This window comes from Xiphophorus hellerii, chromosome 20 (assembly GCF_003331165.1).
Source record: "Xiphophorus hellerii strain 12219 chromosome 20, Xiphophorus_hellerii-4.1, whole genome shotgun sequence".
NCBI classification, from domain to species: Eukaryota; Metazoa; Chordata; class Actinopteri; order Cyprinodontiformes; family Poeciliidae; genus Xiphophorus; species Xiphophorus hellerii.
In genome coordinates this window covers 21,772,624-21,797,218 of record NC_045691.1, presented here as the reverse complement: position 1 = coordinate 21,797,218, position 24,595 = coordinate 21,772,624, and the positions used below count along the sequence as shown (strand labels likewise).

General features: G+C 40.6%; 1 protein-coding gene across 4 annotated transcripts in view; it reads right to left on the bottom strand.

Annotated features, from left to right (window-relative positions):
• Positions 1 to 2,460: 2,460 nt before the first annotated feature.
• Positions 2,461 to 24,595, bottom strand: part of foxp4 (forkhead box P4) — a 115,476-nt gene continuing 93,341 nt past the window's right edge. For all 4 annotated transcript variants that reach the window (XM_032548731.1, XM_032548729.1, XM_032548727.1 and 1 more), the window contains 9 exons: positions 20,988 to 21,075; positions 18,537 to 18,620; positions 16,285 to 16,510; positions 15,996 to 16,072; positions 15,811 to 15,912; positions 12,229 to 12,350; positions 11,649 to 11,715; positions 9,156 to 9,328; positions 2,461 to 8,083 (listed from right to left, as the gene is read on the bottom strand). In XM_032548731.1, the coding sequence (XP_032404622.1) occupies positions 7,936 to 8,083; positions 9,156 to 9,328; positions 11,649 to 11,715; positions 12,229 to 12,350; positions 15,811 to 15,912; positions 15,996 to 16,072; positions 16,285 to 16,510; positions 18,537 to 18,620; positions 20,988 to 21,075 (1,087 nt within the window). In that variant the 3' untranslated portion in view covers positions 2,461 to 7,935. The remainder of the gene's footprint in view (positions 8,084 to 9,155; positions 9,329 to 11,648; positions 11,716 to 12,228; positions 12,351 to 15,810; positions 15,913 to 15,995; positions 16,073 to 16,284; positions 16,511 to 18,536; positions 18,621 to 20,987; positions 21,076 to 24,595) is intronic.

Below are 24,595 nucleotides of genomic sequence, written 5' to 3'. Positions count from 1 at the left end.
CCATAGGGTAAGTCAGTTATTATTTTGAGTTTACAAAATAAACTTAAAATAATGCATGACAGACAGGTTTAGACAGAAAATGAGTCATAAAGCGCATTTAAACCAATAGTAACTTTGACTGTCTTCACTTCTTGAGTACATCTTCAGTAGGATGTAGTAACTAAATAGATTATTGCTGCCCTTTTCTTGATATTTTCATCTAAACTCAATTATTATCATATTATTTCATGAATCCACAATTGCTTCTCTACATGTCAAAAGTGCCTCCAAATGCCAAATTTTTCCTCACTGCCGACACTGGCAAAATAAAAAAAAGCCAAATGCTCAGTTGGGCATACATATGTGAAACCAAACTGAGACTAATATATGAAGGGTTGGATAAAAACAATAATAAAAGAAAAAAGAAATTAGATCCATGCAGTTCTACAGACATGCAGACAGCGGCAGATACACAAATCTGTTGTGTTGTTTTCGGTGAGTCAGTGCACTGTTTGGAGGGTGGCTCACCGCTTGAACCACAAACATGGAGGCAAAGAAGGGAGAGGAACGACAAAGTCAGCGCACCAGGGAGAAACAGCGAGAGATGTGAGCATGGCTCCCAGTGAATTTACTTTATGACTCATAAGGTCTGCCTGGACCTCAGTGCTCTGCATGCTGTTGGGACTTGCAGCCGTTCACACCCTCTGCTCACACCCGATCACACAAACATGCATATTGATTTAGCATGGCGAGTTCATGCACATGGGCAGGGGCGTGCAGATCTACTTTCCCACAAACAAATCTGCAGACATCCGGACCTGCTGCTTACTTTATCCCGATGAGCGCTAAGAAAACCTCTCGGGCCCAAACGCCTCATATCCAAGCCAAAAATAACCTCTTCGTCTGTTGCTCTGCACCTTGGCTCACCTTGCACAACTACATTGTGCTATGCTTCTGCTCAGTATTCATCTTGTGCATATGTGCCTGAAAATGTACATATGCGTGAAGGTGCCTGCATGCTTGCAGCTATATAATAGGCTTAGGAACAAGGGGTGGGGGGAGACTCTACCAAAACCAAATGTCACAGGGATTTAAATGTCGGGAATGAGATTCTTCCCAGTGGAATAACAGTGAAGTTCACTAAAAGCACAAGATTAAACAAAGTTTCAACTTTCAAAAAATAAAAAAATAAAACATTCAAGAGACTTTTTCTTCCTGAAGCAATACATCCGTGAAGCATTGCAGAGGTTTAAAGACGAGCTGTAGGGCATGCAGCACACCTGCACAAGAGTTAAGGAGGTGGAAGGAAACATAAGCAACTGGAACCTTCTCTTTCACCTGCACACATAAAACCATGTTGGCTCTACAGAATGTTCATGTACCTGTTTTCATATTTTCCCACATTGTACAAGTAGCTCACTTAATCCTGGGTCTGTACTCTCTGGCCCTCCCTGTTGGCCGAATCCTGACAATGGAGTCCAGGAATATTTGTTGCTGGGTTTATGTTTGTTGGATGCTGCTTGTGTTTTCTGGGTTGTTTACTCCTCCTGGTGGCCACTCACTGTATCACAGCACACTCTGACCCCGGAAAAGGCCCCCGCTGATTAAGCAGAACTGGCACAAGCACCGTCTTAAATCTTAAGGCTGGTGAGCTGTGCTAAAACACCAACATGGCTAGACCCTTTTAATTAATTATTTATTTATCACAGCTTCTTTTGCTTTTGAATTAAAGTCCTTATTTTGCAAAAAGTGATTCAAGTTTGATGCCACAAAAGTTAATGTCTGAACATTTTTGATTCATTTGCTGCTCTATTTAGAAGTAACGCAAACTGCATAGTGAACAATGAAACTTTGTCAGTAAATTTTATTTTCTTTCAGCTGTAGCTGTGCCTAATCCTTACAGGCCAACTCACAAGTTTGTATAAACCCATGGGCATTGCAGTCATATTAATGGTGGGCTTTTAAAGATGCATTTGTTATTTTTGAAAAGTGTACTGATTACACCACCTGCAACCTGCTGTATTTTTTTTTCTTCCAAAACAGAAATACAAAATTATTGTAGATTTTCTAGGTTCAACATTATACACTCATAAAATGACTTCTTCCTAGAGGTCTTAAATATTTCACCACTCTTTCAGTCTGAACAGGATACATCTATTCTGGTAGTATTAATGCATCTGGGAAAGAAATATTTTTTCATTATTAGGGTGTATGTATTTATTTGTGCATGTATGTTTAATTGTGATTCTGTGTGCATTAAAAAATGCACAATAAATTGTCCAACATATGCCTGTTTTAAAAACAATTGAATCAGTACAGGCCAAAATATGAATAAGATGTTCACAGTAGGTTGCATCTTCATGATATGTTGTGTTACTTTATAAAGGTATAGCGTGCATAATGATCAATTTGACATAGATAACTAAAAACTAGAACTAAAACTGTGAGAGCAATAAGAGAAGGAATGAAGACGCAGCCTAGGACAGTGTAATAAGTATTTTATTGCATTTTATAATGCCATTGTCAATAATTAGTACAGATTACATGCAACTAGACCTACTGTACAGTTTTTTATTGTCTGCATGGACAGACACAAGAAGATTCAGGTTACAAATACACAGATATATGTGTGTGTTTTTATACAGCATGAAGGAAAGGGCAGTGACTGGCATTACATGGCTACCCCGGGGGGAGGAGGGTCAGAGGGCCGGGCTCGTCATCTGTCTGTCTAAAGCAACCACCCTGGTCCCTGTTTCCGCCTCTTCCTCGGGTCACTCTTTCAAACAACAAGTAACATAACAAAAACCAAAGGAATAAAGAGAGGTAAACAGGTAAACTCAACTAAGAATCAATAAAGAGAGTCACTGCTGTAAATGTACACATATTCCTAAGGTTAAACCAGAGGATCGTTAAAGTGGTAGTTCCATCAAAATCTGGCTGTCTATATAATAATACCATCAGGCAAAAGCTCCGCTTTGAGAGTCCCTTTCCCCTCCCATAATGCCTCAGAACTGTCCAATCACTCATCAGGATTTGCTCTCGCTAGGTCCTCTGAGTCAGACGCAAGCCAAAGGGACATAGACTGCTCCCCACAACACGGTTACACGAATGGATGAGGGGAAACTGCTGTAGGTGAAGGTGGTAAGTGGCGTAGATGGAGAGTTTTGGAAGTAGCTCTGTTTTTTTTTTTTCCTTTTTCGTTTTTGGTTGGTTAAAGTTGTGACATTGGTTTTGGTTGCAGTTTGGTTACAGTTCAGGAGTTTGGACTAAAGCAATGTTGGCTCACAATGCCTTTGGTAGTCAGAGCTGCATCTCAAAGAGCCCCTCCATATTTTGGTTTTGTGACTAAGCAAAAGGAGGAGTATCAAAAACAACAACAACAAATAATATTAACGCAACAGTGTCAGTCATTAATCTGCCTCTGTTGAACTTGGAAATAAAGTTTGCAGCGAGTCGCCACCTGTTCGGTTTCTGACTCGGCCCCTTGGCACCTGCAGATGATTGACAGCTCTGCAGGTCAGAGTTCGGCACAGGAATGACGGGGGGTGAGGGGGACAGAGGGAGGTGTCACAGGGAGCAAGGACACACATTGGCACCTGAAAGGACCAACAGCAATACTTTTCTATAGCTCCACAGTTTTCTTTTTTTGTTAAAGCAAGAGAGGGGCTACATATTCTTTCATTTTTTCCTCTTTCTCGTTTTCTTTTCAGAAGTTTTGGTCCTGTCTTTGAGAAAAAAAAGTCTGAGGTATCAATACACAATGTAGAACCTTTTTAGTTTGTTTTCCTTTTGTTGATTTTTTTTTCCTTAAAAATGCAGAAATGCAATACAGAGACAAAAAAGTATCAAAATAGATCTAGCTAAGATAAATATACAAACAGGTGTTTCCTAAACCACTGATCTAAATTCAATTATTTTCTTTTTTTTTCTTTTTGATAATACATTTAAAAAAAAATGCGTCCCAGACGTTTTATGAAGAACTGAAAAATGGAAACAATAACAAAAAGAAAAAAGTTTTAACCAAGATACCTGCAGCACTCAATGTGATAAATACATATATTCAGCATTAGCGGTACAGTATAGAAATCCAGGTTGAAAGCTTTACAACAGCTCAACAGGTGCAGAAAAATTAAAGAAAAAAAACAAACAAAAGCAAAGGCAAAGAAGAAGCATGGGAGAGACGAACCAAGCGTTAATATACAAGAATGCATCATGTTTATGCCAAGCTAACAAAAAGCAGTGTTACACGGTTGACCTGTGAACCATCTACATCTTTACAAAACGGCTTCGTTTACAGGTGTACCTTAAAGCACAAGTTAGGAATCATCTACGTTCTGGATGCAGGAGTTCCTCCTGGTTTGAATCTGGCTATTAGTGGTGACTTTTAGAGATTCAATGACCTCTTGAGTGTTGAGCAGTTCTTAGGATATCTGGATGTTTTGAGCCTTTGTTTGAGCCAGTTCTGGTGTGGGCGTGTATGCGTGTGTGTTAGTGTGTGTTGTTTGTAGCCCATTACCACCTGTGACAATGAGAGGAAGCCGCTAACAACCAGCGTATAAGGAGATATTCAACTAAGAAGCTATTCCTTTAGAAAGCTCAGTGATAATAGGGTGTGGAAAAGAAAATGACGCAGTTACAAAGCACTTCTCAACGCTTTTTGAGATGCAGCGAGTGCTTCAGATATGGTAACGGAGAGGTAGTCATTCTTAACTATATAAAAATTTAAAAAGCATCACTTTTTTAGATGGGAAGATGGGAAAGGGAGTCACCAGCTATTGTTGATTTCCGTTGTATATAGAGCTGCACAATTATCAAACTGCAGTTGTTATCACAATCACAACAGATGCTATGTTTGCTAGGCTACAACATTTCCCATGGCATGCATTCAAACTCTGCTTATTAATGAGCTTTAATCAGCTGGCTGAACTTTCATTGTTTTCTATGACCACAATCCTGAAGCTCGGTAAGAATGACTGGAACATTGTGACAGTGGAAAAGGAAAAGGAATAGCAAGGAATATGTGTTTCAATTGCAATTAATGTCACCATCGCAATATTCAACAAAAATATCACAACCGGATGTCTCCTAATATCAGGCAACCCTTTTTGTAAAGTATGTGTAACAACAGTTTTGGCATTCTTAGTATTATTGTTGAGAAAGAGTAAAGAGCAAGTGTTAAAGAGAGTTCAGATTCCCACTGGCTATCTGTTGAACAGTTTTGAAAAGGAGGTAGTAATATTTTTTTGGTTATTTTATCTCTTTTCAACATCTCTGCCTGCCAGGTATGTGTTTTGCACTCAGTCTCTTTTGCAACAGGAAACAGTCCTGTTTTAACTCAAAGTCATTGGAAATATTATTTGGGGAAAAAACAAACAAACAACAAAAACAAAAAAAACATCCGAAGTTCAGTTAAAAAATAAAATGCCCCAAAACCCACTGAAGACAATAACTGTATCCCTTGGTTGTTTCCACATTACATTAAATGTTCCCTCTTTGTAACACATATTTAGAATAATTTCTCTTTGTCCAAAGATGTGACTTTTTGAAGCCTGACACAGTACACTTCCTCCTCTTGTGGAGGAGTTTCCTGTTGAAAGAGGGTTTTTTTTTTTTTTGTCGATTGCATACCTTCTAATATTTAAAACAAAACTCTGAGAAAGTCTTTTGTTTGGGTCTGCTCAAATGTAGTATTACTGAAACTTAAAATGGGTCAGTATAGAGGCAGGGTTTCATCTATAAGTGCTTTTTACTCTCCTCTCTGCATTGTGTTTTTCAGAGGAACTGTGCAAGGTTTGTTTTTATTCATATTTGGCCTCCTACCTAATTGAAGTAATTCTGAAAATGTACCTAAAATCCCAGCTTGCTTTGCACACTTTGGTTTCTGGAATGAAGAGCACTGTAAGTTTAAGAGTTTTAGGACAACACTCATGTGAATGTCATTACAGGAAAGAAAAATGCCATGGTTACTTGTCTTTTGGCCCGATTTCTGAACGAAAAAAAAAAAAAGAAAGAAGAAGGGTAAAATAAAGCACAGGGTTTTTGGTTTTCTACTTATTTCTTTGGTTACCTGTAACAAAAAAATAAAATGGGAACATGATAAGAAGATATTAGATTAAAATAAATGCTTAAATTTGGTATGCAACTGTAGAGAAAAGTTACGCTTCAACGCCTACAAGAAACAATAATAATAATAATAATAAAAAAAAAAAATCTAGCGTGCTATTTTCTTGAACACAAACGCACACAGTGAATTGCAGATAACTTCTACACAGTAACAATTACAACCATAGAGCTTTGAATTGAGGCTGAGCAGAGTTGCCACATTTGGTGTCCCACAGAAGGAATATCTCCCCTTACTTCTTCTTAATCAATTTGGACACAGTTCTGGGCAGAACCTTTGTGGGATGAGGTATTCTCTGACTGCAGTAATATATATATTTATATATATATTTATGTTTTTTAAAGCATTACAGACACATCTTAAGTAAATACACAACTTAAAAAAAACCCAGAAAAGATTGAGCTAAAATAAAAGCAAAGTTTGGCGGTTAACGGTAACTTTTAAGTGCTATTTCCAATTTTCTCTGCTGCTTCATTTGTGACAGAAAGGCTGTTGATGGGCAGGACAGTTGGGACAATACTGTGTTTCTTCTTTAAAAATGGGGACTCATTATTTTGCCAATACTTATTTGGAATGGCGTGAACAACCAGAGCAAATCAAACAACTTAGAAAAAAAAAACAGACGTACATCCTTAGAAGAGCAGAAATCCACAATGGGAATATTGATCATCAAACGTAAACAATAAAAAGTAAAAAGGAAATGACAAAAGCTACCACACATTTTTTTTTCTTATTTCTCAAAATCACAGACAGTTTTTTTTTTTTTTTTTAGTCACAAAGTTTCTGTAGACACTTCCTCCCTCGTCTTTCGCTGCTTCCCGTCATTTCTTCTTCCTCTCCAAAGTGTTCCATGCTCATCTGCAGACAGAGGACAGAAGAAGAAGAAGAGCACCTAATCCTGCAGTCTTTGGGGTGGGAGGGCAGGGGAATGGTGTGGGCTGCAGTAATGGTCGGAAAAACGTCTTCTTTTCTTTAATGTAGAAGTAAATAATAGTAATTAAAAAAACGTCCCTTAGTGACCGTCGCACTGGTGTTTTGAGGCCTAGACAGAGAGCAGGGCCGTGCCATCGTTCTTCTTCTTCTTCTCTCTCCCTCATCTCAAAGGCCATTGGTTTTGTCTCAATCAAATCAAAGTGTACGAAAAAGCAAGTATCTGACTCCAACAGGGGAGAAGAGGTGTCCTGCCCCCGGCGACCTCTTCAAATCTATATACACATGATCCTATGTGTTTGTGTACGTCTTGTTCTTTCCAAACACACATCAGTGTTTCTTCTCAACTGAGACCACAGAGAGAAAAGCACCTATGCCAGGTGGTGGTATGAGGAGAGAGCGTGTGTCCATGCCTCTTGGGATCTTTTTTTGTCCACCCGCCTCCCCGCTCCACGCCCTCTGAGACATGTTTTTTTTCTTGGTTTTTTTTTCCTGCCGAGACATGGGACATGGTTTGACAGGTAAACAAGTATGCGTGTGTACGTGTGTGTGCGTGCGTGCACAGGTTTTGCGAGAGTGTGTATGAGTAAAGTGGTGTTACACCTCTGAGCCAAGTGTTGTAAAAGCAACACCCGGAGGTAAAGCAGTGCTCCACAGTCAGGTTTTTGCGACTGAACGTATACAAAAGTCATCTAAACCCTGTTTTTTTGAGTTTCTCAATGTCATTCTCTGTTGTTCAAACTTTCTTTAAAACAAACTTAAAAAATAAAAACATTCTCTTTTTTCCACTCCCTCTCTTTTCTCTTAAGTGTACGGATGCTGTTTTTCCTCTTCATGCTGATGAGAGGGCCGTAGGACTGATCTGAGAGAAGTCCCGGCCCGTTGATCCATTGGTCAGGCGCGTCCTACTCCAGCTCCTCGGTGGGAAGATCTTCTTCCAGATCACGTTCGTCGCTTGGCAGTGGCAGGCTGTGTGTGACGCCAGCCAGGAGGGATACTGGTCGGCTGTCCTCTTCCACCTCAGTCGGCTCCTCCTTCACGTGCACCGGGTGGCTGTGCAACAGAGAACAGAGTTGTCAGTGAGGCGATGTGATGCAAAACACTCCGGCCATCTACGAAATCACTGGTAGTTCATTTGTGCTGTACCCAGTTAATCAAAGGGCACTTTACAGAAAATATCAACATGTCTAAAGTAAATTCATTTACGGTGCTTTACAAAAGTAACATCTGTTGCACTTTTAATCTTTGTTGTGTTAGAATCACAAACTTCATTTGCATTTTGTTGGGTTTTATGTGAGGAAGAAAAATAATGAGTAAAATCCTCTAGAATAGAAGCATATTTTGGTTTCCTGCTGAAGAGAATAATCCCCACAGCATGATTCTGCCACCACCATATTCTACCATCTGTTGATGACGTTGTAGTATTAGTTTTAACCCATGCTTGCAATGTAGTTCACCAATTGCTTTGAATTCATGTCTTAAACTTCTCCCCAGCCTTCTCCCTGATCTGTCTGCTGTGTTATTTGGTCATGATGCTCTTTGCTCACTAATTTTCACTGAATTTTTTTAGAAGTATTAGGATAAAGGAAGATGGATACATATAAGATAACACACCTTTCTGGTCAGTATTACTTTTTAAACTCATTTTTATTTTTTCTTATTTGTGGTATGCTACTTTTCCAAGTACATTAGCAAAGTACTCTGTATACTTTGCACTTATATTTTTTCATTGCAATCAGCCTTAAGTTCAAATTCAGACACATATCTCATTTCAAATCATTCATTCATTTTCTATTCAGTGCATTTAAATTGAGTTAAATCAAATTCAGAAGATTCGGAATTGCCAAAAAAAAAAAAGCATGTGATGACAAGACTACAAATTTCCCATTTTAAATGTGAACCTCAGAGGAATAATAATTTACACCTCTATCTATATTTTTAGATTGTTTTATCCATTTTTTTTGCTCAAATGTTTTTCTAAACACCTTAAGGTGACACTGTCATGATTGACAGATACTAAATTGGTTGACGTAACTTATGAATGAAGTTTCCATGCATACCTGAAAAATTGCAACGCAAAGTCATGCACTGTGATGTGCGTGTATGTGTCTGCTCTGGTTCGTACCTGTACTGCTGAGGACTGAGCGTGGGGCTGCAGCTGCCGTTGCTGTTGACCTGCTCCACGGTGGAGCTGACATCATCATGGCCCACGTGCAGCATATTGAGGCTAGCTGCAGACGGAGGGGTCATCATAGGGGGGCTGTTCAGCAGGGACAAACTGCTCTCTGCCAGAGCCGCCTGCACACGGAAAAACAGATTTAAGTCATGCTTGATTGAACCATAAGTTTAACAGACAGAAATGGATCTAAAGCCTAACTTAACTGAATAATTAAAGTCACAAGGAATGCAAAGGTGTTTCAATTTTAGAAATTGCCCACATCAGAGCTCATTTTTATCTAAGGCCACAGCGAACGTCATTTCAAACCACTAGGGGGCACTTATACACAGTACTTTCAGCTGGAAGAGTTATTCCCGCAGGTCCCTGTCAAGAAGTGAGTGTGTGTGTGTGCAATCACACAAAAGTCTCAATAGGAATGCTATGAGAAACGGAGCCACAACCTCGGCTTAGACACAAACATAAGTGCAACATCTGTGTCTGCAGAAGGCAACAACAGAGCCAACAAGAGCAGCTTTGGTCCTTTTTCTGCAGACTCACATCCAGACGTTGGATCAGACAGGTTGGATGCCGCTGAGAGGCTCACGCCACCTCCCCTTCTCATGCAGAAGGGGAAAAAAAAAAAAAAAAAAAAGGAAAGACAAAAGGAATTCTCACTGGCTCAGAGGTGGGTTTTCTGGGGCAGGCAATAATTTTATGCAGTAACCTTAATTGACAACTACTTGACGCTATAAATCATCCCAGTCGCTAAAGTGCATTCGGTGCCTGCACCAAGATGAGGTGATCGAGATGTGTGCGCCGATGGAGGTGGGAACATTGCGAGATGGGGCAAGAGAGTGGAAAGCTGATGTGGGGGGGGAGGCAGCCGATGTGAGCGCAGTTAGGGAATCGGCTAATTATAAGAGGGAATTGATGTTAGTGTCCTTGATTCAGAGGTTTTATACATTTATCACATCAAAGTTCCTGTGAATTTGTCAAACATTCTGGATATCAGCATAGAAAACCTTTGGCTTATCAGGTTTGGACATCTGTATGTAAAAAAAAAAAACATCAAGCAATGCAACGCACAAGTTGGTTTCTGGTTCTGAAAGGCGATAAAGGGATTTTGAGTGGAAGACCATCACAAAGATACATGATTTTCTTTTTTTTTTTTTACAAATAAAATTTTAATATAATAAAACAAAAAAATTAAAACAACTTAGTTACAAATATCTACAGCTTTGTTGGCAAGATAACTATTAGTAGTGCAGAAATCCCATTTTCATTTTGCCGTAAGCCAGGGAAGGCGTATGACTTATGGTCGGAGCCGATGGGAAGATGGATGGAGCTCAACCTAGGTCAATTATAGAAAATAACAGGCCGCAGAAGACTTGAGACTGGGGTGGAGGGACACTTCCCAGCAGGACAGCAGCCCTAAGCATGCAGCCACAGTTGCAATGGAATGACTCAGATCAAAGCATTCAGTGTTGGATTGGCCCAGTCAAAGCCCAGACCTGAATCCCATTGGGAATCTGTAGTGAGATGTAAAAATTGCTCTTTACAGAGACTCTCCATTAACTCTAGTTTGAGCTTTTTCACAAAACAAAGTGCAACAGTTTTAATCTCTAGCTCAGCAAAGCTGACATAAACAGGCCCCAAAAATACATGCTGCTATAAGTGTAGAGCACAGGTGTCAAACTCCAGTCCTGGAGGGCCACTGCCTTGCAACTTTTAGATGTGCCCCTTCTGCACCACACCTGAATAGAATAATTCAAGTCATTAGCAAGGCTCTGGAGAACTGATCTACACAAAGAGGAGGTAATTAAACCATTTCATTCCAGTGTTTTCTGTGGCACATCTAAAAACTGCAGGACACCGGCCCTTGAGGACTGGAGTTTGACACCTGTGATGTAGAGGAAATGATGCAGGGAGAGGGTGAATAGAAATCTAAAGCATACTTGTTTTTATTGTAGAAAAAAAAAAGAAACCCATGTTTTGTCATCACCGTCCTGCACCACTTTGTGCTGCTCGATCACGTAAAATCTCAATAAAATAGGTTGAAGTTTGTGGTTCAAGAGGTATGAATATTGTTGAACAGCACTATAAGAGGGCTCCAAAGTGATACATTTACCTGTGGGGTCTATGTCAGTAGAGCAAAAAAAAAAAAACAGTGAGTATGAAAAAAAACACAATGGTGTCTGATGAAAAGGTAAAGGCTATTTAAATCGATGTGAAATCCTTGAAGTTTTCAGCAAGCTTTATTTTTCATGTTCTGGATATTAGAAAAAGGAATAAAGTGTGGACACTTAAATAATTTTACACACTAAGTATTTTTTAATACCTATGCAGAATTTGAAAAACAATAAAAGTTAATTTCTTAATTTTCAAGATTGCTTTCAGACACTCCAAGAATGTTGATTATTAACTAAAGGAAAAGAGCCAGAAATGAATGCAAAGTGTTACCTGGTAGCTGGCGTTTAGCGATCCGAAACCCAGGCCTGAAATCATGTTTTTCACCAGAGTGGGACTTCTGCACAGAGCCAGAGACAGAAAAGGAAGGGGGTGGAGGGAACGACGTTAAAGCACAGATTGTGTACACATGTGAAAAGATGTCACCTCAATCAAACACTGTGACAAACCTCCAAAATACTCCACAGACAGAAACATTGGCGGAGTGTAAACAGCTGCTTGAAACAGACATGTGAAAGTGTCTGATATCTGGCGTGCAGGTGTGTGTGGGTGCGTAATTATCCCCGATGGTTGCGGGGAACATCTGTTTACACACGCTAACAAGGTTTTTCTCCCTCCTTGCATCTCACGCTGGTGCTTACAAATGGTGTCGACAAACAAGAAAAAAAAAAAAAAAGAACACATACGGCGAATGCAGCGCACATCACAAGCCAGAAGCCTCCTTGCCTCACTTTTGCTCTAGGTAATTTGTGAGTTGGCTTCTGGGTAACATTAGCAGATCTATTTTAGGCAATCATGGTGCCAACACCCATAACCTCAAAGTCATGTCAGCAGCGGCCGGCTTCGCACTCACCCGGTCATCTTTGGTGGTCTCCTCTTTTGGTATTCAACTTCGTCCACGGTCCACACGGCCCCCTTCACGTTCTCCACACGAACGAAGCACTTGTGCAGACTTAGGTTGTGGCGCACAGCGTTCTGGAAAAAGATTAGAAACAAGACAAAACTTTGTACTTTTTTCACCCATCACTGTATAGGTTTTCCCGTAGCTTCCCGAACAGAGCCAGTATGAAACGAGCATTTTCTAGAAGCGTTATTTTATCTGGGATTGTTTCTAATCAGTCATCATCAGCACACACACACACACACACACCCAGACAGCCAAGCAGGCAGGAAAGCAGGCAGGCACACCGCTATCTTCGTCTCAGCCCCCCAGGGACAGGCCTCCCTTTTCATCTGCTATTTGTAGTTTGTTCATGCCCAATTTCATTACCAATTTTAATTCGTCTATAATTAAATCCTGCATATTCTCTCTGACACGCTGTTCTAAGCCGAGAGGGAGGGACAGGCCAGGCGTGCATCACTCTTTGCCGTAATTACACACACACACAGGCGGGCATACACAGAGAGCAGCTCGCGCGCACACGTAATTACACACAGCCATAATCAGAGGAGAACCCCCCCCCCCCCCCCCCATTCACGCACACATCCCCTCAACACCCCCACCCCCCAAGCCGTGATGCTAAGTTTTGTAAATGAGTCTGACCCCAATCTCCGCCTGCCACCCTGACAGTGCAAACACACACACACACACCCCCGCACACACCAACACAAACACACACCAGACACTGGTGCTATTGCACTGTTATTTGCATTCGTCTCCGTGATGAAAGCCTAATTCTCCCAGTTAAAACATTAGCAGTCATTTACAGTGGGTCACAGCACATGTGCCACTCATCTCCACTCCCTTCTGGGCTGAGAGGTGGGAGGTGTGGGGGGTTGGGGGGCAACAACAGGAGGCAGGAATTTTAGAGGAAAGCTTGAACAACACACAAGAAAAATAGAACCGGATTCATTTGTTTCAGGGTTGTTGATCTTAATACCACAAGTGAGTGACCATCACAGGAAGTTGGAGACTTGATTGGACTGTAGGATGGACAATAAACACGTGCATGCAGGTAGAACTAGACATTTATAAAAGGAATGTACAGGTGAGCAATCATGTTTGGGCCAAATTTTAGTCAAACCTGCATTGATTCTATACATGTAATAAACTTTCACATTATTCCAAACACAACTTTCCAGAGATATCAGTCCCTTTTACTTATTTCAAAATATAAAATACTAAAGTTCACAATAATTTCATGCAGAATATTTCTACAGTGAGTGGGCTTTAAATGTGGAACCCAGAGAAACTGGAAGAATGGATGGATATATGGATGGATAAAAAGTGGAAGGAAAAGGGACACAGAAAAGAGACAGAAAGAGAGAAAGAACAAAGGGACAGAAGAAAGGACACAAAGAAAGGAAGAAGATAGGAAAGTAGGTATGAAGAATAAAGAAGAGGAATGGCAACAGGAAGAATAGAACCAAAGAATATAACACAGGAAGGAATAAAGTGCTGCAATTATTGGCAACACTAACAATTCCTACAAAATAAAGATAAGTAAAGTGTTTATTTCCATTTTTAATTTTTGAGTTAACCAGAATATGACTTAATTTTTAATTCACTTAAAAACTGGAGCCGCAAGAGAACATGCAATTCAAATAAGGCAGATTTGTGTTAACCTGCCCACCACTAATGTTGACCACATGCACAGTCATCCATACAGACAGACAAGGAAGAAGATAGGAAATAATCTTCTTCCATGTCAATAATTTTGTGTGGTTCTCTTTGTATCATTACTTTCCAAATATCTAATCTTTGTACACAAGTGGTACTTTGGCAAAACACCTGAGGCTTTTATTTCCTTAAGAAACATAAGCTCTACTACTAAGAACAACTTTAACTGACTATAAAAATGGCTGAAAGACACAGTTACAGTCTGTTCTCATTTATGCCTTCCCTCCCGCTCATCTTTTCCTCGTTTCTGTCCCTCTCTGTCTCCGATTGGCGACTTCCACCGCCTGACACCATCGCTCTGCTCATGAAATATAACGACTTATTAAAGGACATACATCTCTGAGGCCCCATTTGACTCATCGGGCTGCTACATAAATACATAAAGCCATGCCGGGACTATATTTAAAGGTCCTCCAGACGGATGGAGGAGGAAACAGAGCCCTGGCATTAATAGTTAAAATTCATAAAAGTCAGATGAGGGGGTAAAGATATTCCCGGAACCTTTGTCTCTTCACCTCTGCAGCCCTCCTTCCACCATCCTCCTCATCCCTTCTTTGTCAGAGCCAGTTTAAGAAGGCTGCTGTCTTCGCCTCTTATGTTACTTGTCTAGTATTTGTGTTACAGATGGAGTTAAAGGGAAGAAAGTTCAGCGTGGTCACAAACATTGTGTTAGTAGTCCATGACACACTTCTCCATGTTGTATGTGACTAGTGGAGTTTTACTGTCCAAAAAAGAACATTGAAAAAGTATTTATACCTTTAACTTTTTTTTTTTTGCACAAACTTGAATGTATTTTATATTAATTTTTTTTTAAACATGAGCTGAAAAGCATTTTGGGGTATGTCTCCACTGATTTTGACATTGTACTATGTGGAAATTTTTACCTCGCGTCTTTCCAAAAAAGTAAAAAAAAAAGGTCTTGCTATGGATTTTAGGTTTGGACTTTGACTAAGCCATTCTGACACATAAATATAATTGGATTTAAACTCAGTCATCAAAGCTTTGGTTGTATGTTTAAGATTGTTGCTCTACTAAAAGGTGAACCTCTGCTATTGTCTCGAGTCTTGTGGAGCTTTTTTGCAGGTCTTAATCCAGCACTGGCCTGTTTTTAGCTTCGTACAACTTTCCATTAACCGACCAGCTTCCCTATCACTGCTGGAGAAAAGCATCATGATTCTGCCACCACTGTTTCATTCTGAGAATAGTGGGGATTTTAAATCAATTTTATAATTAGCAACAATTAGTGAAATTTTAAGACAATTATTTGAACTGAATTTCATTTAGGGTTGAAAAGGGGCTGAATAAAGTTTAAAGAAGAACGCTTTCCCTCCACTTCACAATTATTTACTACTTCTTGGCCTGCCACATGATAGCTCAGGGGTTGTAAATACTCTTTCCACTGTGTATGCTGCTGAGGCAAGTTTGGGTCTGAAAGTGAGAAATATTCACAAGCGCAGACCATAATCACTTTTCAGCGATCCCATTTTAATCAGCTGTGTTGAACGGCATAATTTATTTTTTGTCAAAATATTACTGCAAAGAAAGCCGCAACCCAAACCTTCTGTTACTAAATGTAGCTTTGCTAATCTACCGCATCATTTAAACAACTTCAAAACAGTTTGGGATTGTGTGATTTACTTTTTCCATCAATAAATACTCCGTAAAAATAAAAATCCTCTCGGCTTAGAACAAATTGCTCAACCTCAAGATGATAATAGAAAAGATTACGAATGTACATGAAAAATAAACTCAACTTTTTTTTAAGGAATGCGACATAAAAAAACCAAACAAAATCTATTCATATGATGGCCTTACCTTCCACGTGGCAGTATTTCTCCTGAAATATGCAAACTTTCGTGTAAACCAGTTGTAGATCTCATTTAGAGTCAGCTGTCTGTCTGGGGACTCCAGGATGGCCTGGAGGAAGATGGAAAGATGTGGGACATCAGAGGAGGATGCTGACAGAGGGACTGTGCGACAGATAAGGGGGCAATGCTTACATGACGTATAAGAGAGGCGTAGGTAAAAGGAGGCCTGACATCAGCATTCTTGTAGAACTCACAGTTTTGAGCGAGCTCTGAAGAGAGAAAACAAGACAACAAACTGGATCATGTGACAGCATACAGCCAAGAGATGATAAATACTTTTAACACAAGAGTTTAAGGGTTTTGTTTAGGAAATAGTAAAAAAAATTATTAGTAAAAAACATTATCTCTCAAAACAGTAAGTGATTTCTGAGGCACAAAAAAAAAAAAAAACACGAGAAAGAGGTTTGTTATTGGAGTCTACCTGAGGCAATAGGGGTGCAGTACTTGTCAGAGTTGCGCCGACGTATGGGGCCAACCGGGTGCGTGTGGGAGTGGGAGTGTGTATGCAGGCTGGAAGAGCTGATGACGGAGGGTCCCTGGCGCAGTGGCGTGATTGGGGTGGCGGCTGAGGTGGGAGGGTGGGGTAGACCCTCTGGGTAGGCATCACTGTCCCTCTTTAACAGGGAGCCGCTGGAAGCCAGGTTCAGCTAGAAAGGGACAAGAAACCGAAGATCCACAGAGAATATGTTAGGTTCATATTTAGAAGGGAGAGTTGATTTAAAATAAGGAAGGGAAATAATACACGGCTTTCGAACTCTTTGTGCACTCTACAAATCTGGTAAGAAGAACGTAATTCCATTCAAGAGAGAGATACCTTTCCAGTAAGATGTGTAAATGGAGAAAAATATTCCCACTGTGAAACACAGTGGCAGCATCATGCTGTTCGAATGCTTTTCTTCAGCAGGGCAGAAAAAGATGCTTCATTTCTACAGATTTTTATTTGCACTATGTGTGGCAGAAAACGAACACACACATCATCCTGAAAACCTCATCGCCATGGTAACCATGGTGGTGGCAATGTTATGTTTCAGAGTGGCACAGCAGTTGTCATGAAATCGCATGTGAAAAAGCTCAAGAGGTATAAATATGAACTTTGTCAAGATGCCACAACTGATACGAATTCAACGTGTGTAAAATTTAAAGTAGTTTTTTAATTAAACCCTGCTCTTTTGGCTTTTCTCCCACAGATGCCTTTTCAAAACACATCGCCTATAGGTCATGATGGAAGCTTGTCTACATGTAATTCTTCACTTAGTTCCCCTTATCTTCCTTTGTTAAAATGCAGAAATGATGCAAATCCTGAGAAAAGCAGGAGTCCTCAATGTTTCAAATGAACCCATCTATTCTAATAACTTCATCGAATGCAAGCTCAGATTAAAAAAGGGGGCCTCAAGCACTTCCTGGAAATTTGGGGCCCTATCAATGGCAGCAAGGATTTGCACTCTCTGAACATGCTTGTGTATTCATACCTACATATTCACACACACACGCACACACACACATAGCACAGACTGCAATTAACCCCGAGCTTACAAAAACAAAACCACATGACAGTATGTTTGTAGGAAGGGGAACATACACATGCACTTTGCGGTGGCGCAGCCTTCACGGACCAATTCGGCCCAATTAGGCAGAGCCCGAGACACACACACAGACACACGCCGAACCAGTACTCCCAGTCTCTCTGGGAGAGGCATTGTAGGGCTTCTAGTTTAGAACTAATTAAAACCACTAAGTGTGTGTGTTGTCTAGATTTATGTAAAATGTGTGAATCACCTCCTATTTCCTCTGACCCTTCTCCGTACCATTTAAGCTGACTGGAGGGGGGCGGGGCTGTTTAACAGGTACTTCATTAAAGCTGCAACCCCGGCTCATCACCACAGCAACAGTCGAACACTGTTAATTGAGGCCAAGCTTTGTTTCCATTCCTGACGCTCCTCCTCTGCCCCTCCTCCTCCAATCCCTGACCCTGAGGCCCGTCTCCAGTGGTGACAGAACACGCCTCCTTCCTGATTTCCCATTAGATGATAATGGCAGCTGATCCCCTTGTGATCAACACATCATCCAGTCGCACGGTCACACGTGCGCACACACGTCGCCACTCAGCCGCGCTCGTTTATATTCTCAAATTAAGACACTCTAGCTCTAATTGACAATTAATTTCAACATCTTCATATTTTAATAAGACTCCTCGTCAATCTGAATAATGAAATATTCATTAGATTCCTAATAACAGCCTCGCCAACCAACTGCAGTGGATGCACTTTAACACGTGCAAGAAAGCTGTGCAAAATCTGTCATATTTGGCAGCATTTAGTTAAATTACAACGAAAGAGTTGCTCGGAGAAATTACATTCAACTTCCACGCAGTTTAAACGACTAAAACAAACTCAAAATGTAAGACCCTATTTGTGGATCCAGAGAAATGCAAGGGCATAATTTCCACAGGAATATACTTTCAGGTGATAAAATAGACTATAAAAAAGATGAAAAATAGAGTGTAAGGCAGGAGAAAAGGCTTTTATGATTTAGAAATGCCACATTAACCCTCACTGAACAATAGGGGGCATAGCCACCAAGCAAGAGAGGCACAGACAAATTGTCAAGTCCCATCTAGGGGAAGCAAATGTGTTGTGTTGTAATCTGGACCGTGGGGTGTCGGCGTGTACTCACAGGTTGGTTGAAAGGTTTTGGCTCTGAGGGGCGCATGTGCAGGTGGGCCATCATGGCCTGAAGTCGCTCGCTCTCCTTCGCCAGCTGCAAGACACAATCGGAAAAAATACATGTCATCTCATTTCATTATCCTCAGATCGATTTAATGCGGTGTTGACACAGAATTACAAATACAATTACACCTCAGGCAAAGTGGCGAACATGAGAGCGAGGCGCCTCAGCACCCGCAGCTCTCTCACACACACTTCCCTCCAGCCCGAAGACACGCTCGCCCCCGTTTGACTTTGTTAACGGCTGTTTAATGGGGTACCGCCGCAGCCTGTGGAGATGCTGAGGCCTCTTTCTGTGTATGTTGTTTCATTTTTTTTAAGGTTCCAAAGTACAATAAGGAGCAAACGGCACCCGCAACTTCCTCCCACGCTTTGGAGATGTGTGTCGCTGCCTGAATATGAGAAATTTAAACAAAATGCCTGTCCGGTGTCTGGATGTGCTCTTTGTGGCGTGGGAGCGGTGGGCGTCCTGCGGACGGCCGAGGAATGAGGCGGCATGTCAAGGAGTGAGAGAGGGAGAGACGGCTGTCCTGATGTGATGTGACACCAGCTGCCTCTCTGTCACTTTGCGTTCCCTGGCTGTGGCTTCAGGGGCTCGGCTAAACGATGTTTACCACTGCTGCAAACACAAAAGTTGACCACAAAACTGGACAGCCCACGCACACACAAGCACACGCCCACACGCAGGCACACGCAGTTGTGCACAAAAGCCTTCAAACTGGTGTTAACTTTTTGTAGAGCTTTAAATGTAATGTTTTTGCATGATAAAGCTGAGCTCAGCTCAACTCTTTCTAGATCTATTCAGCTATGAAAAGCAGGAAATAAGCTCTTACATGAAGATATGCTTGAAAAATATTTACCTTTATACTTCAAGCACAAACTGTGTTTTCTTCACGGACAGGCGTGGCAATATTTCTACTCAAATGTCAAGTTTGGTGACTGCTGCTCGGTTCAGGCTGTTACTTTGTCTCTGCAGAGATCCATTATTTATCCGGTAGGTTTTTCTCTCTCATAGCTTTGAATCTAATTAGATAAACTGAAGGCTTTCTCCCTCAACTTCAAGAAAGATTTTTGAGCAATAGTATTTGCAATTTGGTGTTGGTGTGTAGGAGCCTGTTACCGACAAAGAGTGAGTCCAGGCCCAGCAGAAATGAACATAATGCTTTCTGTTTTTTCTAAGTTTGCTCATTAGCCATTGCACAGGATTGAATATCTGGAGAAAACAGCACAGACGTTGTCACTCTGTTGTTGTTTCTGAGCGACAATTTTGTAAGTTGGCATATTTAGACAGAGCCTGGGTTTTATCAAGCACTAATTTCAACCTTGAAGTGCATTAAAACCGCTCGCTCTTAAAAACATAGTCTAAATGGATCACTTTCAATTTGCTTTTTGGCTGGAAAAGCAGGGAAAATATGTAAATGAGAGCAACTTCACAGTTCATGTAAACAGGAGAGAATTAAACAGACGTAAGCAAGCTGTCAGGATGCTCTGGAGGTCTGTGTTTCTTTAATGCTTCCTTGTGTTTAGTTGTAGCTCCATTGGCTCTTATGTTTCCCTGCGACTGTTTTGATCACTCATTTTCCCCTCGGTTCCTCTTGGAACATATTTTAGCCATGCCCCCTCTTATAATTTAAGATTCATGTTGGTTACTGTATCTCCTTCCTGAATCTAAATCCTATGCAAGCTAATTGCTGCATGTTACCATAAACTATATATATTTTTTTATTTCATAAGAAAAATAATTTATGAAATAACTGAGTGGGATCTTGTTCGGAGTGAAGCTGTGCATTTCGGTCAGAGTGTTTATGTGATGAATTACATACAAATATTAATTCAGTCTTTGCGAGCTGAATTCAGAACTGGTTGTAGTTAGGGATGAACTGGCACAACACTGACGACACGCATAAACCTTCAGCTATCTGACTCCTGTATACAGGAAACTGCAACAGTGTTTTCCACTTTGTCACTCTTCAGAGAACAGTATCGTTTTGATCTTTTCTTTTTTTCTGGAGCATTATTCAGATGTTTTATGAATAACATAAAACATCTGATTTTCTTAGCGTGATTCGCTAAGAAAATCTCCTCGTGGCCCAGTCCTCCACGTCTTGCTTGTGTCTTTTCCCTCCCTTCCTCCCCCTCTAGTGCTGGTGACCAGAGAAGCTTTATAATTGGAGCGGCGATGGCAGCTTCCCTGCTGACTGCTCCTTTTAAATTACAAGCTCCGCTGCTCTCCATAAACTCTGCCCCACCAAAGACAAGTTTCTGCCACTGACAGGCTAGAACAGTCTTCATGACATTGTTTGTGAGCGTATGAAAATTAGGCCTCTGTGTGTCAGTGATGGGATGTTAGTGTTGTTTGTGTGTGTGTGTGTGTGTGTTTTTTTGTGTGTGTGGGACCCACCTGTATCTCCAGTTGCTGAACCACCTGCATCTGGACTCTGCACTGAGCAGTGCTGCGGTCATCTAGGGCGTGCTCGTTGTTCAAGTGCCTGAAGGTAGAGAGAGGAGGATAAATATAACAACTTAGTTTTTCCTGCAAATATAAAACCACTGCTTAAGACTTTTAAGTCCAGAGGATTATTGTTGTATCGGTTCAGGTCTCATGAATGAAGCAGGAAGTAATCTCAGGTGCTTCAATTTTATTTAGACTGAGTTATGAGCTGCTTCAGCGCTGTAAAAATAAATCCTAATCTCAGAGGTTCATTTTGTCTAGCGACGGACGCAGCAGCTGTGCTGTGTGTGTCTGTGTGTGTGTGTGTGTGTACACTTCATTGGGGCCACGGTCCAAGACAACCACCTGGATATGAGCTCATATGTTATCTCACACAGCCTTATCTTAAGGCTCTCTGTTAGCAAAACTTCTCTTATTAACGCTGCTGTGTCTTCAGTGTGTGTCTGCGTGTGGAAATGGTGTCGCTGTTTGCTTCCTCAAATCTGGGAGGAATTGGGACCTCCTGATCTTTCCCAGTGTGCTCCTCCCCAGTCTTCCTTCTGTCATCGCCAAGGTTATTCACAGGTTGCTGCAGCCTCGGCGGGGAGTGTTAGTACACAGCGCCTTGCAAATGTATTCATACAACCTGACCTTTTCCACATTTTGTCACGTCATAAGCATACACTTCAATACATTTTAGCGATAGACCAGCGCAAAATAGTGTGCAGTTGAAGAGGAAAGAAAAGTTTACATGGTATATAAAGTGCGGTGATGTTATGAATTTGAGTTAAATAATGTTTATCATATTGTATTTAAAATAGCTCAAGCAATTTTTAGATGATGGACTGATCTCTAAGATATTTAGAGTTTGGGAACTCTACTTAGTCCTCATGAAATCCAACTCTGTCCACTAACAAATCTCTGTTGACTTCTGAAAACTAATGGTTGAAGGAGTCCGCCTGCCACACTTTTCAGATGTTCTCAGAAAAAAACATTGAAAACCAAGTTTAATTTCTCTTATGTTTCATAAAAACCGGTTTGTGTTAAGGTTTGTGGCTGTGATCTGTGTAAACAGAAATCCAAGTGATTTGAATAGTCTCACACAGTTCTCAGTGTTGTGTTTTTTTTAGGTTTTTTTTTCAACACTTTTGCTTTACTTGTGTTTGTGTTTGAGGTGCGTGCCATATTTCTTTGATCAGTGTATTAATAAAAATTTTTTTAACGTGTGTAACAGATGGTACTTTGGGTGTGTGTGTGAACGTCTGAGAAAGTAAGAAGTTTTCCAACACGAGGCAAAGACTCGAGATGAAACAAAAACAATGATGTCATGGCACGACTAATCTAGGCAGATAGATGGCTCAACACAAGTGCATGATAATAATAACAAAAACATGAGCTCACCCCCGTCTCTCTTTCTCTAACCCCCTCTCCAACCCCTATGTGGAGCTCTCTCTGCCTCTTCGTCACTCACACTTCTGCCCACTCTCTCCCTCCCCCTCCTGTAACTCCCCAAAATGCCTATGATTCACACATATTCCAGCTAACTCTGCCCCTTCCCATCCCCTCTCTCTTGTTTCTCTATAGCCGGGTCATAAACAGTAGCAGTTTTTTGCTTCTTTTTCTTTTTTTTTTTTCAAGTTTGTCCCGACAAAGAGGCTCTGTTTACTCCTCTGAGTGCTGGCAGACAAGCCTTTAACCCACATTACACCCAGCTTTGGTGACCACAGCCAGAGTATTATACCAGAGGACAGGGAAGAGGAGGAGGAGTAGGAGGATGGTGGGCAGAGAAAAGAGAATAGAAGAGAAGAAAGACCCGAAACAGTGGAGCGTCTCCCTCCTCTGTTCTTCCGCTCTACCCTTTTCCCCTCCTGGGGCGATGACTAAGGCTTGCTGGGAGGGAGCTCGCTGTTGGACTGACGGCATTATCTGTCGCTGCCTCTGTTTTTTTTTTTTCCTTCTTCCATCTCTCTTCTTACACACACACATGCATGCTCTTTCACTTTAGCGACTGCTCTCCTTCCATCTGCCCCCGGGCTACGTGAAATGAGACACCAAACAACAGCTTTCCTCTCCAAACTTTCCCAGCCTGCAAGCAAGCTTTGATCCAACTGTCCAATGCCATTGGCGTCACCCCACACACCCGTGTGATTGTGTGTATGAATACTCATTTCATCACTCTTGCTTATTAATATTTTCACTGTTCAAACAACTACAAACCCCAAGTTGGTAATGAGTGTAAGTTTGTGTAGGGCTTCATTAAGGGGCTTGTTAGGCCTTTCATTAGAAGCCTCTGTGCCAAGGGGGAAGTCCAGTGCACCAATGAGGAGGAGGTGCAATATATCTCCAAATGTGAAAATGACATGGCAGACAGGAAAAAAAGAAAGATTCCATCTTTGCAAAGTGTGTATAAAAACACAGTTAAAATAAATAAATGAATTTGGCAGTCTGTTGGAAATACTCAAACAATCTTTAGAAAACAAAGAATCTATACACATGACAAGTAACGTCGTGTACCGTTGTGTTTGTGCCTGTCGGGGTGCGCGGGGGTGTGTGTGTGTGGAGGCGTGTACGTGCCTCAGAGCAAATGTGATGCAACAGATTGAAAAAGATGAGCAAAAGAAAATCAGGAAAATGCAGAACTCCACAGAGATTTCTGTGACTGACGTGCACCGTTTAATAGGGTGAAGTTTTAACTTAAACACAGATTTTGGCTAGCAGGAGAGAACTGAAGTTATTGCAAGCTTTACAAACGGCAAGTGTGAACTTTCTTGATTTGCACCTAAAGAACTTTAGTCAAAAATCCACAAAATTAAAATAAAAGTTATATGCATTTGAAAAGAAATTGCATATAGTCCAAAACCAAATTCAGTTTAACTCTTCATCTTACTTTTTAAACCTATTGTGCAAATTAAACCAGGATGTAAGATTCCAAATAATGTTTTGTGTGAGATCTTCAAATTGTAATTTTTCATTTGAAAACTATTGTGTATGACCTATTTACAAATCCTCTTGCTAACATTTTTCTTTCAGTGTATTTATTTTTTTACAAAGGGCCCAGACAGTAACATCTATTATGATTAATTTCAAGTTGATATGCTTGGTATTATTGCTATGGTCTACAAGCACAGCGGATAACAGAGAGGCACAATTATCATACTGTTTACCATTATGTTTTTGTTTTTTTGTTAATTTATGAAAAATTACAATTACTGGTAACAACTCTGCATGATGATTTTTGTAAATTTCATATGCTACAAGTCCTGTCAGTAATAATAATTTGTAGTTTTCTCTTCCGGTGTTGGTTTTATGAGAGTAGTAATAAACTTTAATAACTTAAAAAGTATTATCAAATGCAATTATTGTGTATTGTTTAGCAATGCGGTTGTACTTAATGTAACTTGAGGCCTAAAGTAATCCATTTAAAAATAGGTTTAGAGTGCAACCTACCATCTTTACTAAATAAGAGAGTGCAATGGATTTAAAAAAAAATGTCATCACTTTTATTATTATTGCAAGAAATACCATAACACATTGCCCGTCCCTCATAGATAAATGGTTAAAATAGTTTGATTTTTTTC